This window comes from Polypterus senegalus, chromosome 6, assembly GCF_016835505.1.
Source record: "Polypterus senegalus isolate Bchr_013 chromosome 6, ASM1683550v1, whole genome shotgun sequence".
In the NCBI taxonomy this organism is placed as follows: Eukaryota; Metazoa; Chordata; class Cladistia; order Polypteriformes; family Polypteridae; genus Polypterus; species Polypterus senegalus.
This window is the reverse complement of record NC_053159.1, coordinates 136,881,661-136,896,084: the sequence shown is the minus strand read 5'-3', so window position 1 is coordinate 136,896,084 and position 14,424 is coordinate 136,881,661. Positions and strand designations below refer to the sequence as shown.

Genomic DNA, 14,424 nt, shown 5'->3' with positions numbered 1-14,424 from the left:
ATGTTGGTAAAGAGAGGGTGCAGCTGTATTACTACAGTATGTTACACTTTTTTAATTCAGATACTTAGGGGTTATGACTTCTGTCGTTAAAAGATTTAAAAAAAAAGTGCATTCTTGAAATGGCTGAAAGACGCAATAATCAAAGTCTAAAAGAGTTAGTTTTTGGGACACTATCAAGGACCATTCCCAATCTGGTCAGAAGACCAGAAGACAAAAATAAGTAAAACACATTAATATAGTGCTGTACGTTTTAAACGGTTTACATTTACTGTCACTTTGGCTTAAAATGTCAACATTTAACACTGATAATATTAAGGTGCGGCCTTCTTGCCCAAAATGGTATGTGACTAAAATATGTCAAAAACACCTTAATACAGTGCTATATGTTTTAAACGGTTTATATTCACAGTAAATCCTCATTTATCGTGGTTAATCCGTTCCAGACTCTACCACGATAAATGAATTTCCATGAAGTAGGATTATTTATTTATAAATCTAATATTTTTGCAGTTAGAGCATAGAAAACCTGTTTACGGCCTTCTAAATACGTTTTTTAACATTATTAGAGCCCTCTAGACATGAAATAACGCCCTTTAGTCAAAATTTTAAACTGTGCTCCATGACAAGACAGAGATGAAAGTTCTGTCTCACAATTAAAAGAATGCAAACATATCTTCCTCTTCAAAGGAGTGCGCGTCAGGAACAGAGAATGTCAGATAGAGAGAGAGAGAAAAGCAAACAATCAAAAATCAATAGGGCTGTTCGGGCTTTTAAGTATGCGAAGCACCGCCGGACAAAGCAGCTGTAAGGAAGGGAGCAATGTGAAGGTAGTCTTTCAGCATTTTTCAGAGGAGCGTCCGTATCCTCTAGGCCAGTGTGCGAACAGCCCCTCTGCTCACACCCCCTGTGTCAGGAGCAGAGAATGTCCGAGAGAGTGAGAGAGACAGAGAAAAGCAAACACTCAAAAATCAATACATGCTGTTCGGAGCACCGCGTGGGAAGCATATCGTGTATCATTAAAGAGTTTTATTTAATATGTAATATGTGTTCTGATTGGGTAGCTTCTCAGCCATCCGCCAATAGCGTCCCTTGTATGAAATCAACTGGGCAAACCAACTGAGGAAGCATGTACCATAAATTAAAAGACCCATTGTCTGTAAAAATCTGCGAACCAGCGAAAAATCTGTGATATATTTTTAGATATGCTTACATTTAAAATCCGCAATGGAGTGAAGCCTCGAAAGTCAAAGCGCAATATAGTGAGGGATCACAGTACTGTCACTTTGTCTTAAAATGTCAACATTTGATAATTACATTATTAAGGTGCCGTTTTCTTTCCCACAGCAAGTAAAAAAATCAGTTAGAAGCAGAATAAAAGTATGTAAATACTGAAGCTAAGTTATTCATGAATAGAATTCTGATGGAAAATACATTACAGATCCTAAAAAATTTTTTTTCAAGTCTTAAGAAAACTGGCTGTATTCATCTAGTATGAATTTCACAAGAAATCAAGAAAAATAAAGCATTGTATGGTGGAGTGTTTTTTTAGTCCAGTGTGAAGTTTACCAGAAATTTACTTAGGCATTGATCTTTCTCAATAACACTGCCATTAAATGGCTACTGACTGCTAAATGGATAGAATGTAACTGAGTAAATTAAACAATAGGCAACTGGTTAACTTGTGCGTAGGTGATAAGCAAACACCTTGGAGTTTGCTTTCTTTTGAGTAGTGCTGGGCGGTATGACCAAAATTCTATATCACGGTATTTTTCAAAATTATACCAGTTTTTTTCCCATGCATGAGTGGATGTTAACCACATTTTCCACTGCAATTACTGCAGTAGACTGGCTAAGAATAACCTATTCCACTGTCATGAGAACTGTACATTGTACAAAAAACATTTTAATGTGCACACAAGTATTAATACAGGTTTGCATGGCCCCATAAAGTGATCGCTTTCAAGGGGGTGACACTAATGAAGAGAAGGAATCACATTGAATGACAGTTGTAATCAAAATATAGAACCTTTTTATTGAACAAATTTTGCAAACAATTTAAACCAAAGTGGCATTTAGACTTGGTAAAATATCCAGAAGTGCTTGTCAACATTTGTATTGCACTGAACAGGTCTTAGAAAAGGAATAAATAGTAAATATTTTTTGTAAATTAACTACACTTTCTGTTAATGTTAACAATCTCTGTCCACTGACACGTTAGCTATATGGATTGTAATGGCGTTGGTTATCTCGATCCACCGCTTTATTTTTTTGTCTTAGACAATATCTCTAGCAAACGCGTCTACAAGTGACATCTGACTTGAGTGCCCTCTAGCTTTTTCAGTTTTACCTGAGGACATGGAGGTTGCCAATCTTAGTTCCATAAATTCATGGTACTCCAAAGCATGTTTGCGGCTAAGATGGTGCAGCAAATTGCTTGTGTTGCCGTCTCTGGCGACAACTTTTGCTCAACAGCATTTGGAGTAAATAGTTGTTTGGTCCACATCCGACCTTTTAAAACCAAAGTATCTCCAGGCAACAGACACGGCTCTTTTTTTCTACAAAAGTTCTTCTGTGTCATCATGTTCAACTTTATCATCTGCTACAGCTTCAGTTTCAGAATGTTCTCTGTCCATTTTCACTGCTCAATATATATATATATATATATATATAATTGCACTGACAGAGTTCTAATCTTGAGGTACACATTGGCCATGCCACAGCAGCATGGAACTGTTTGAAGTACTGGCTCCGGGAAAAGTTTTAACAACTTTTTTGTTTCTGATGAATCTGTGCAGATACTTTGCACTTTTATTTTCCATGAAGAAGTTAGAAATACCTTTTAAATAATAATCTTTTATTATTATTTCACAAGGTCTTATTCTGACTCAAGGAGGGTTAGAGGGTGGGCTATTTAACACTAGAATTACCAAAGCCTACAAAAACTCATAAATCCATCCCACTTTATATCCGTCAGCGTCTTTTGCCTTTTAAATGTGTTGATAACCAGCAAGCAGCCTGCTATCACATCCCCCCACCGCCGCACAAAGTTTTATCAGCTCAAGTCGCACTGTATTTGTATAAAAAAGCCAGATCGAATGTTATTTACCTTGATTTATTTACTTACTTCCTACAGCATATGGTCACAAGTAGACTGCAGAGCTTCCCATGAACATATACAAAGTACAGCGACAGCAAAAGTGCGACCTGCATTTTTTATCCAGTGTAGAACCCTTGTCATCATCTGAGTTCACCTCTGCAATAACGCGTCTTTATGTGAAAACAGCAGTGCCAGATCAGGGGATGTGTGAACGTAACTGGGAGAATAAAGCTGAATAAAAAAAACAACGCTAACCTTTACAAGTACCATACATTTACACCTGCTGTTACAGACTCAAATCAGATGTATGTTTTTATTCTAAAATAGTAAAAATAAGAGCAGTTCACTTCTCAGAATGGAGTCGTGTGGGAGCGAACTCGTGACCGTTTGATTACCAGTCAGCAGTTCTTATCGTTAGGCCACCAAAGCAGTCGTGTTAAAGACATGCCAATGTTGCACCCTAACATGGGTTCTTTTTCTGCCGTTATATTCTTGAATAAAAGCGCACTTGTTTATCTTTTGTGAAAGTGTTTACTTGATATTTGGACTTCAGGCTTCACACATTATAAACTTCATGTCTACATTTTTTCAATTATTACTAAAACATGTTAAACGATGTGTTTACATAGATTGTTGTAGACACGGAACACATATCAAATGCATGTGTTCCAAATAACGATCTAGTATTTATAAAAGGTGTCATCTTAGTTGCCTTCTGACTGTATACAACTGTAAGTAACTGATACGCAGGTAAACATACTTGCGTGGAGAAAACCTTGTGCGGCGGTGTGGGGAATGTGATAGCAGGCTGCTTGCTGCTTATCAACACATTTAAAAGACAAAAGACGCTAATGGAGAGGTGCAGAGGGATTTAAGGTGGGACGGATTTACGAGTTTTTTCGTTGCCTTTGGTAATTCTAGTGCTAAGGCTTGTTTTGACTGGTTAGTGTTATACTGTATATCTGGTGGCAATACTCATTATATTCTTATTATGCTCAGGTAATGTATCACTCATTATTTTTTTTATGCAAATGTGGGAGTAAATCGGGCTGGATAGGGTATGATATTAGGCATGACTGCTACAGCTCTGTAATATCATTCTGGCTTCGCAAAGCATCATGGGGCACTGGGAAAAATATTCATCTAAGCCACCTGCACTGCAAATTTCCTGGTAAACATTCAGAGAACAAGGCCACTTATTCGCTGCAGAAAATACTTTAGCAAATTTCAATGCTCAACGCTATTTGTAAGCAAGAACACTCCATAATGCAATTATCTGTATTATATCTGTACTACTAGTATTTTGCACTGCCTACTGAATGTTACTGACCATACATTGCTCAGTTACATGAATCACCTGATTGTTACTTATTCTTTTTGATAAGTGCTGCTCATTCATAACTATAATATATTTACAATGATAGTGAATCCAATAACTAAGCATGCCTTCTTAATTAGCTTGTTGATTCAATGGGCATCTCATGAAGTTATGTTAGGATTTAGCACATCTAAGTTTAGAAAACTGCACTGGCTATCACAGAGTGTGTGTTTGCCTATAGTTTGATACTGAAGTATATATATTTTTTTTATTTTAACTGCTATTGTTAATGGTATTGCTTTATTTAGTAGTTTAGATAGATAGATAGATAGATAGATAGATAGATAGATAGATAGATAGATAGATAGATAGATAGATAGATAGATAGATAGATAGATAGATAGATAGATAGATAGATAGATAGATAGATAGATAGATAGATAGATAGATACTTTATGTCTGATTATCGATATCCCATGGCCTGTATTGCCCATACTTTCTTTTTTCTACTTCTGCAGCAGAAATAATAAATTCTTATAAAGTTGTTAAAGTGTACAATTCTAAAACTATATGAATATTTTGGAGTAGCAACAGAGAACTCAACCTTGCCAGCATATACTGCAACCCATTGCACCCCAAATTTTATATTCAATGAAATCTCTACAGTACAAGCACCTCCTACAAAAGAAAAGATATCTCATAGCAGATAACAAGTAAAAGCAAGGCCGACTAAAGACACACACTGAGAGTTGTGTAAGAAGATCAAAAGAAGAAAACAGTATGTTTTTTATTTAGTAGTAACAATGCATAATACAAACTGAATTAATAAAAGAGGCAACAAGAACACAAATATTGACAAATACATTATATATAATTTGAAATGCACACAGTAATAGCCGATTCTTAAGCAAATGTCGCTTGTCAGCAAAGCAAGCAAATAGGATATGCTACAGTTGTTAATGGATTTAATTAAAAAAAGTCTTTTCATTAATGTACAAGTTCAGTGTAATTTATAAAAACATTAAGACAAGTAATACGTACTTCCAGACCTATGGTTTCATTGCGACTAATATGATCCTTGTACTGTTAAGAAATGCGATATCAGTACTGATTTAAAAAGATAAAGAGGTATAAAATCTATTCACACAATGCACCTCTGTATGGAAATGGCTGGTTGTGGTAATCAGAGAAAGCTACCAACTGAAACACCAGAGTGTGAAACACCAGAGTGATTTCAAACAACAGTAAGGGCATAAAGCAGATATATGATATCTGATTGTCATTATTAATGAAAGAGGCCGATAGATCTCTGTGTGCGGGATGTTAAGGTTAATTGTAATTATAATTGTAAAAAACTATATTTTGAAATTTCTTTTTTTTAGCTTTAAAAACTTACAGTAGTGTAACTCTGTTCTGGCACAGAGTTGTCTGCTTAATCAAATTAATTTCTAGTGCATTTGCATTCTTTCAAGTGGAGCAAGCAAAAATGGAGCAATTATAGAATATACTGTGAATTTCAAAGGTTTGTATTAAAGATCTTTATTCACTTTGTGAACAGTGCACTCTCGCTCTCACTATGAGAACTTAGTTGGCAGCACAGGAACAACAACATGGGAAAAAGATAAGGAATTCCAAAATGCATCAAAAAATATTCTTCTCTCTTCTCTATTTTTAAGTCTGAGCCAAAAGCCTCAATGAAGAACATGCCCATGGAAGAAGCCGGAAGGCATCTAAGACCTCGTCTAGCCCAGTAAGGACAAGTGCGACAAGGTTGTTCATTTTCAGTCACAACCTCTCAACCGAGTACAAAGCAATGGTTAGACCAGTCACTGGTAATTAACTTCTGACTGCTGTAGAAGGTGAAACTTTGACACACCCACCAAAGGCTTTATGGTTAAAAGTCACTCTACCCTGAACACAAAGAAAAAAGACAATAGCTCAAGGTCTTGTGAAAAACTAAATTTTAATAATCCTAAATTGTATGAAACTACTTCTTGAAGAACTGCCTTGGCATCTGTTTAAATATACAAATAAATGAATTCCACTGTTTGGATGATGGAAATCCTAAAAACAGAGTCAATGTTCTGCTTGGTTGAGCTTCCCCTAGTGGTGTTAGCATGTGAGTGAATATGCCTTGTATGACCTAGCTCCAGATTAATTAAATAAACAGGTTAATGTGTAATAGTTGTAAAATATACAATAAATTACATAACATGACAGCATTATTATTATCAATGTAGAATTTTCATTGTAATCAAGGAAGCAGTTAATACATGCCACATGTATTATGTTTTAAAAGAATATTGCCCTTTGATGTAAAACCTCTCATTATGCACAGTACTGTTAACATTACTTCGCATTTCTTCAGAATAACAACCTTCATTTTGTATAGCATCTTTCTAAAATGAAGATCATCTAAAGGTGCTTTAGAGTCCAGAGCAGTATAATACAGAGAAATGAAGCTGCCTTAGACAAGATGGCAGTCCTTCAGAGGGAGTACTGACACTCATCCCCACAGGGCCAATTAGGCTGATATGCACATATTTACAGGTATGGGTGCAAAGCTCAAGGGAAAAATCTACACAGACACAGGAGAGCATGCAAAAGCTATACAAACAACAATTGGGTAAGGGATTCAAATATGGGGATGGTGGATCCATGAGGCAGCTAATAACTACATCAAGATCCCCAGCTAATTATATAAAATGTATAAAACATATAACTAAAAATAAAACAAACAATAGTAAAAGCAGTTTTAAAGATTAAAAAGTTATGTGGATGCTGTAAACACAAAAATCTAGTGAGACAACATTACTTGCCTAGTCATTAAACATCTGCTCAGTCCTAATGAATCAATGCAGTATCTCTCAAGTTGAGTCATATGGTAAAACTCGTGTTTACAGATTTTCATATCAACCATATTCACAGTCAATGCATGATTCTTAATTTGCTCTTTATTGTTTAACTGGCTAGACATTTTTTAGCTCTTATCCTGCATTCAGACAGGTGTGGCAATATGAGATTTGCATGCTCAAGTAATTTGGAAAGATTTAATTGTTCTTTATCCACTGGTTTAAACACTTGAAAGCCTCATTCACCATTTCCAACTTTTTAATTCACTTTTTCTGTGGAGTTGGAACTGTTAAGAAGAAAAGATACATGTCCAAACGAAACCGAATATTTACATGGGACACTACTTCAGTCTCATAAACACCTAATAGGTAAAAAATAACAAAAACCTATACAATATTGTGCAAAAGTCTTATGCACCCTAGAATGTTTATATAGAATTTAATCTCAGATGTTTATTTTTTGTCTTCTGCATTAATGTCAGTAAAAAAAGTACATCTCAATATATTGTTTTTACAAAAAAAAGTTACAGAAAAATAATAGACCAATTTTCAGATATGGGCTGGCACCCTGCCTGGGGTTCGTTTCCTGCCTTGCACCCTGTGTTGGCTGGGATTGGCTCTAGCAGACCCCTGTGACCCTGTAGTTAGGATATATTGGGTTGGATAATGGATGGATGGATTTTCAGATAAAATGGGATTACTTTTTAGATATGTATCCCACTGCATGATTACAGAAAGATAACAAATAGGTGTTAATGATTGATGTCATAATATGTTGATTGAATAAAACTAACTAACAGAAACAGAATTGGATCTACACTGGACAAAATACAACCAAACTAAAAGGTGAGGATGTGACAGTTTAACCCTCAAATGATCAATTCTTTAACCATTGCAAGAGTAACAGAGCACTACAAAGGTCAACCTGCACCTCCAGACCAACAGTTAATGACGTCTGTGTGACTTGTGAACTTTGATCTTTGATGTTATGTATGGTGAAGCATACAAAACAAAAATTATAAAAACAACAAAGGGAAACAATGTATTATGTTGTAATCTTGAACACAGATAGTTAACTTATTTTTATTGTCTGCTTTGTATTTTTAATAGGTTCAACTTTTATTTGCTTGAAAAAAAATTGGTGCTGTGAAGGTTTAGGGAATTAAAACTGCCTCTATTTTAGAATGTTACATATTTACATCTTCAAAAAAAATATTGGTGTAGTGATAAAATACAACCAGGAATCCAGCCTAGTAGTACAAACAGATTACATTTTAATGGCTACAAAAATATATCTAAGATAATAAAAACTAACAACTACTGAATTTAGAACTAAATAGCTTGACAATGGCTTTTCATTATTTGAAAACCTGTATTGATGTCAATTATAACATTAGATGCAACCGTATATACTCGCGTATAAATCAGGTCTTGAAACCCGAAAAATCAATCATAAAATCAGACCCTGACTTATACACCCATTCAAAAATGCGACACTTTACATCTTCTTGCCTCTTCCAATCTCGCACCAGTTTCTCAAACGCATCGAATTTTGTTGCAGCAGCTCAGTTACCAATGTCTTCGCTACAGCAACGTTTAATTTAAAACCAGCTTCATATTTTCATTTGACCGAATGTTCCATTGTAGATAAGGGATGCTGTATGAGGGTGTGAGATACAAAAAACACAAATCAGTGCAAACGTAGCTTCGGAATACTTTGGGTATTACCGTATGGTCATGTAGACACAACAGAGAGAGAGAGGTTAGGAGCATACGGTGATACAGCGCATTGCCGCACCCACATAGAAAAAAAAGGCAGTGTGCTCCGTAGTTACTCTCTCAGGCGGACTTTAGCATATTATAATCTCTTGGACCAATAGTGTGAGTTTTCCACATTCAACTTATACCACCAACATTATAAAATACCAGAAATTATACAATAAAATCATGTCCCGACTTATCGGCAGGAGAACTTATCCGCGAGTATATATGGTATTTATCAAGAAGAATGCACTCAAATATCATATTAAGCAATTTGAAACAAAAAACTATGAAATTTAAATTATGAATACTCAACTTCTAATCTGAGTTGATATTTTTTACTCACAGTGTGAAAAAATACAGAACTAATAAAGATTGTACTGAAGTATAGCAAATAATATATAACTAAAGGGCATTAATCTCAAACAAAATGTGTTGTTCTCTTCACAACCAAAATTTAATTCTCTGTGTTATGCCTTCAGTAATGAAAACAGCCAGGATCTGTATGATTTTTTGCCTATATGCATGGGCTGAGCTTTGTTGTCATCAACCAGCACTTGGCAGCATGGCAAACAACAATGGAGGTGAGCTACAGCTGTGACAACCATCGCTGGCTCCTTTTTCATATCAACACATCTCTTGGTTCAGCAGTGCCAGCAATAGCTGTGAAAACATCAAAAGCCTGCCATCTGGATTTTTCTTGCCATCTCGACCTAGTCTTGTACAGCTGATGAACTGTTTGTCAGTGCTAATACCATGAGTCATTTCACAAACAGGACGTTTCTTGTTAATAACGTAGATGTCTCGTGTACAATCGTTTATGAGGACAGATGCATTTACATTACAGTTAGATACAGGCCACTTGTACTCATGAATGTGAATCGTCAAGATAAGCAAATCCAATCTGAGCAACAAAATCAGAATTGAGCAATGAGGGTCTCAGAATTAATTTGAATAAAAGTGTGCTCTTTTCAGTGAATTCTCAAGCATACAATATCAGTGAAATAATTCTATTCTATTAAACAAAACTGAAATGCAAAATGATGTTGGAAAAATATTTGTCTTGTATTTGAATTTCCCTGCTTTCTTCCCTATTACATGTAATATGAATTAATTATTGAATTTTGGTAGACTATTAAAAGTTTTTTTAAAGGACTCACCATATGCTGTCATTGTCCCAACATAGGGCCCATCCACAACATTTTGATTTTCCTCTGCAAGTGCTTTGATGTAGCGTTTGCTGAGATCCAAAATCTGTTCCCGAAGCATGCTACTACTTTCATGCTGACTCCGTTGCTGAATAGTAAAGTGAAGTAGCATCATTCCCCATATGAAGCCAAATGTTACAAGGAAAAATCCAAGTTTTTGGGAAGAGAGCTTCCAGGGATGGAACATTCCCATACTGAGATGTAGAAATGTTTTTAAGAAATCAAACTACATTAAAACAAGGGGCTTGTGAAAATGCCTCTGGGATCCAAACAGGGTAACCAATCCATGTTTACAACAGCTGTAGGTCTGCTAAGTGTGTATCCAGTTTGTCCCTGACATCCATTGATCCTGGTCTTAATCACTCAGCAGGATTTCCAGTGGCACAAAGCTCCATCCTGCTGAAGAAAAAGAAACAATAAACAGGATGCCTTAAGGCAACAGTAGTCCATTTTCTTATAGATTTCACAGGCATAACTACTTTATAATACAATGAACATAACTTATAATCAGGTAAATACATGAAAAAAAACTGAAAAGTACTTTTCTAATTAGCTAGCTTAACAAATCCTACAAGAACAATAAAACAACCCATGCTTTGATTTTTTTATTTTGCAGATTTGGTTTATAAATAGGAAAACTAAAAACGATTACAGTACAATAAAATATGCTTCCTGTTTTGCTTGAAAGTTTAGTATCAAAATGTACAAAATGTTTCTGGCAACAAATTCTGATAAATCTCTCCATCTTATTGATTATTACCTTTAACAGTTTTTTTTTTTTTTTTTTACTGTTTTTACTGTTTTTATCCATGCCAGTCTCTTCTAAAGTTACCAGTTTCAAGGACTAGTTGTACCCATGACTGTAAAACTAGTTTGCCTGATTGCTTTGTTTATGGGGTATTGAAAAGGAGACATACTTTTAGGCGAGGTAACAGCAGTCACTGGAGAATGTTTATTCAACCTACTCAACTTTGCTCTTATCTTCTCTACTAAAACATCAATGAGTCAATATGATGCATGTCTCACATTCTCAACTGCTTTAAAAAGCAAAAGAATAAACTAACGAAAAATTGTGAATTAAAGAATTTCTTTATTAAAATGGACAATGTAAAAGTTGTTTAACTACTAATGGAGCATTTAAAACTGAACAGAATTCAAAAACAGTTTTGAATATTTTGTTCATTTATTTAAAAAAAACAAAATCTGGGATAAATGTACTTGCACACAATTTATATATAAATCCTAATGGTTTCAACTCTTAGTTGTTGTTTCTCATACCCTTTCTGTTGAGATACATCTTTTTAGACTTTCCATTTATTTATGTCACACAGGGCAGAAGAAAGAACAAAATTAGAAAAAAATGGGCAAGATGTATGAACTAAGTAACTATGACCATGATGTAATTGTTTGTGTCAGATGAGATGATTACAGCCTAACCCTAAGATTTTCATGCAATGTGGCCTTTAGAGTTTACACAGATTGGTGCGATAAACAACATCCAATGACTGGACAGTCTTCTCAGACTTCTCTCAATGAAAAGATGTATGAAACCTCATGATGCATGAAAGCAGATGGGCTATAGCAGTGGAAGACCATGCCAGATTCCAGCTACAAACAGGAAAATGATGCTACAGCATGTAACCACCAAAACGGGAACAATTAAAGGTTGGTTAGATGAATCTCGATTTCTGTTACTACATATACACATTGTGGCAGCCGGACACCCCTTCGACACTGGATCCGGAGTAGCAGCCATGGGATGCATGCTATGTCCCCCGGAACACTTGGTGGCAGCCCTGCTGGGTTGCATTGGGGCCGGTAATATGGAACACCGGAGCTCATCCTGGTTGGGCTTCATGGCCACCGCCAGGGGGAGCTGCAAGACTCCCTGAGCCCATGTTGGCGGCAACACAGCCACACCCGGAAGTGCAGCCTAATTGAGGTTAATTACCACCTGAAACACTTCCAGGTGGGCTATAAAGGGAGCCTGCAGCCACTACTCAGGGCGCCAGAGTCAGGACGAGGAGGATGAAACTGCCCTGGGAGGAGTGGAGGAAAGAAGAGTGTGATTTGGGGTGTTTCGGGCCAGTGGGACACGGGGAAGATGTGTCCCACGGCTGAAGAAAATAAAGATTTTTTGGTTTTTTTGCCCGTGCCTCTGGTGTCAGTCTGTGTCGGGTCGGCGCCAATAAAGTGCCTTTATCACAACATAAAGACATCTTTGTCAGAATGTGGCATAACTGGAATTAATTTACAGATTCATCCTGCCTTGTGATAATGGTACAGCCAGGTGACGTAATAGTGTGAGGATTTTTTTGGGTAAACATTAAGCCTCTTAATATTATTTGAGCACCACTTGAATGCCCTACAGTGTGACTTTCACATTTTTTTTTTTTTTAAATTGGTCCCATGAAATAAGACTTAAAGTGGATAAAAAAACTTTTGGATAACAAACTTGAGGTATAAAAAAAAAAGCATCATTATAGAGAAAAACTGGATAAAGCCAGATGATTCTACATGTGTTTTACTCCAAGTTAAGGGAGTTTAATGAAATTACCTTCCACTGTTTTAAATTTTAAGTAGTGAACTTTTCATTTACTATTATAAAAATATGAAGTACAATGTTTTGGAAGTAACATTCAGAAGTAGGTTTGAAAATTATTTTAAAATGCATTTATCAAAAATACACTGTGATAATTTATCCACAATGTACAGACACATTTACAAAACTGCTCGTGCAAAAATCTTACTTTAAGAAATTAAAATGCTATTTAAGATTTAATGTAAATCCTCCAAAACATGATAAGCAACCCACTAACAAATCTGAGGTATATAATGCTATAGCATCATTATTTAAATGCTTAAATTTTATAAGTGCAAGGACTAAAGTGAAAAACATATAATGATGACAGTAGTAGTTTATAAACATACTAGACATTAAGCCCGTTAAAATAACAGGCGCTAGAACAGTAGTGCATAAACATTTGTATGAACAGTCTATATTAAATGGCAAGGGACCTTGTATGTGGCTGTAATACGCATCACTGTATTATGTGCCTTTAATTTTCTCTCGCAGTAATACTGGTTTTATTTCCGTAAAATGCCTGTAATTATCTCTGACAGTAATACAGTAGAAACTCGGTTCACAACCATAATCTCGTTCCAAAACTCTGGTCGAAACCCAATTTGGTCGTGAACCGAAGTAATTTCCCTCATAGGATTGTATGTAAATACAATTAATCCGTTCCTGGCCGTATGAACTGTATGTAAATATATATTTTTTAAGTTTTTAAGCACAAATATAGTTAATTACACCATAGAATGCACAGCGTAATAATAAACTAAATGTAAAAACACTGAATAACACTGAGAAAACCTTGAACAACACAGAAAAAACTAACACTGCAAGAGTTTGCGCTATAGCGCTACGAACCGCTCGCTAAGAACAGTTTTTTTTAATGAGTTTTAAGCACAGGGAAAAACACTGAACATCTGAAAAATCCATAATTTAATAAACAACCAAGAAAAGTGACATTGCAACAATGCACACGCACGCCTGTGTGTGTGTGTGTCTCTCTCTCTCGCGTGTGTGTGTGTCTCTTGCGTACCTGTGTGTGTGTGTGTCTCTCTCTCTCTCTCTCTCTCTCTGTCGCGCGCCTGTGTGTGTGTGTCTCTCTTGCGTGTGTGTGTGTGTGTGTGTCTCTCTCGGGCAAGTGCCTGTGTGTGTGTGTGTGTGTGTGTGTGTGCGCGTCTCTCTCTCTCTGCACAGAGAATGCACAGGGATTACTGAACACGTGTGAACACGAAATGAAAGCCCACACAATGGGCATTTGCATGGCTCTATAGGTCTTCTTAGTGCTTTTCCTTTTCTGTCTGTTTCTGCTCTCAACTTAAGAATATGTGGAACTTCAGCAAACATTAGACAAGTATCCCATAGGTTTGTGCTGTGCACAGTTTAGATCATTGTGTGTTTAGGCAGGAGTGTAGTCTTTCTCATTGATCTGTATGTAAGTCTTTTTAAAACCTTTCTGACCAAGTTTTGAGCAAGCATATAATGTAATCTGCATTTATAGTCACTTGTCAAGTAAATTCCCATTTTAAATGTGGGATATGTTTTGCAATTAATGACCTGCCACAAAGTGTATTACTTGCAAACTCTTACACTGATTTTTCATCTGAGGGATACAC

General features: G+C 36.0%; 1 protein-coding gene across 7 annotated transcripts in view; it reads right to left on the bottom strand.

The window, feature by feature from the left end:
• The window catches only part of mgat5 (alpha-1,6-mannosylglycoprotein 6-beta-N-acetylglucosaminyltransferase), a 242,741-nt gene that overhangs the window by 174,308 nt on the left and 54,009 nt on the right, over positions 1 to 14,424 (bottom strand). For 4 of the 7 annotated variants that reach the window (XM_039757305.1, XM_039757303.1, XM_039757300.1 and 1 more), the window contains exon 2: positions 10,189 to 10,635. In XM_039757305.1, the coding sequence (XP_039613239.1) occupies positions 10,189 to 10,429 (241 nt within the window). In that variant the 5' untranslated portion in view covers positions 10,430 to 10,635. The remainder of the gene's footprint in view (positions 1 to 10,188; positions 10,636 to 14,424) is intronic. The other 3 variants (XM_039757304.1, XM_039757302.1, XM_039757301.1) reach the window with 1 other exon arrangement.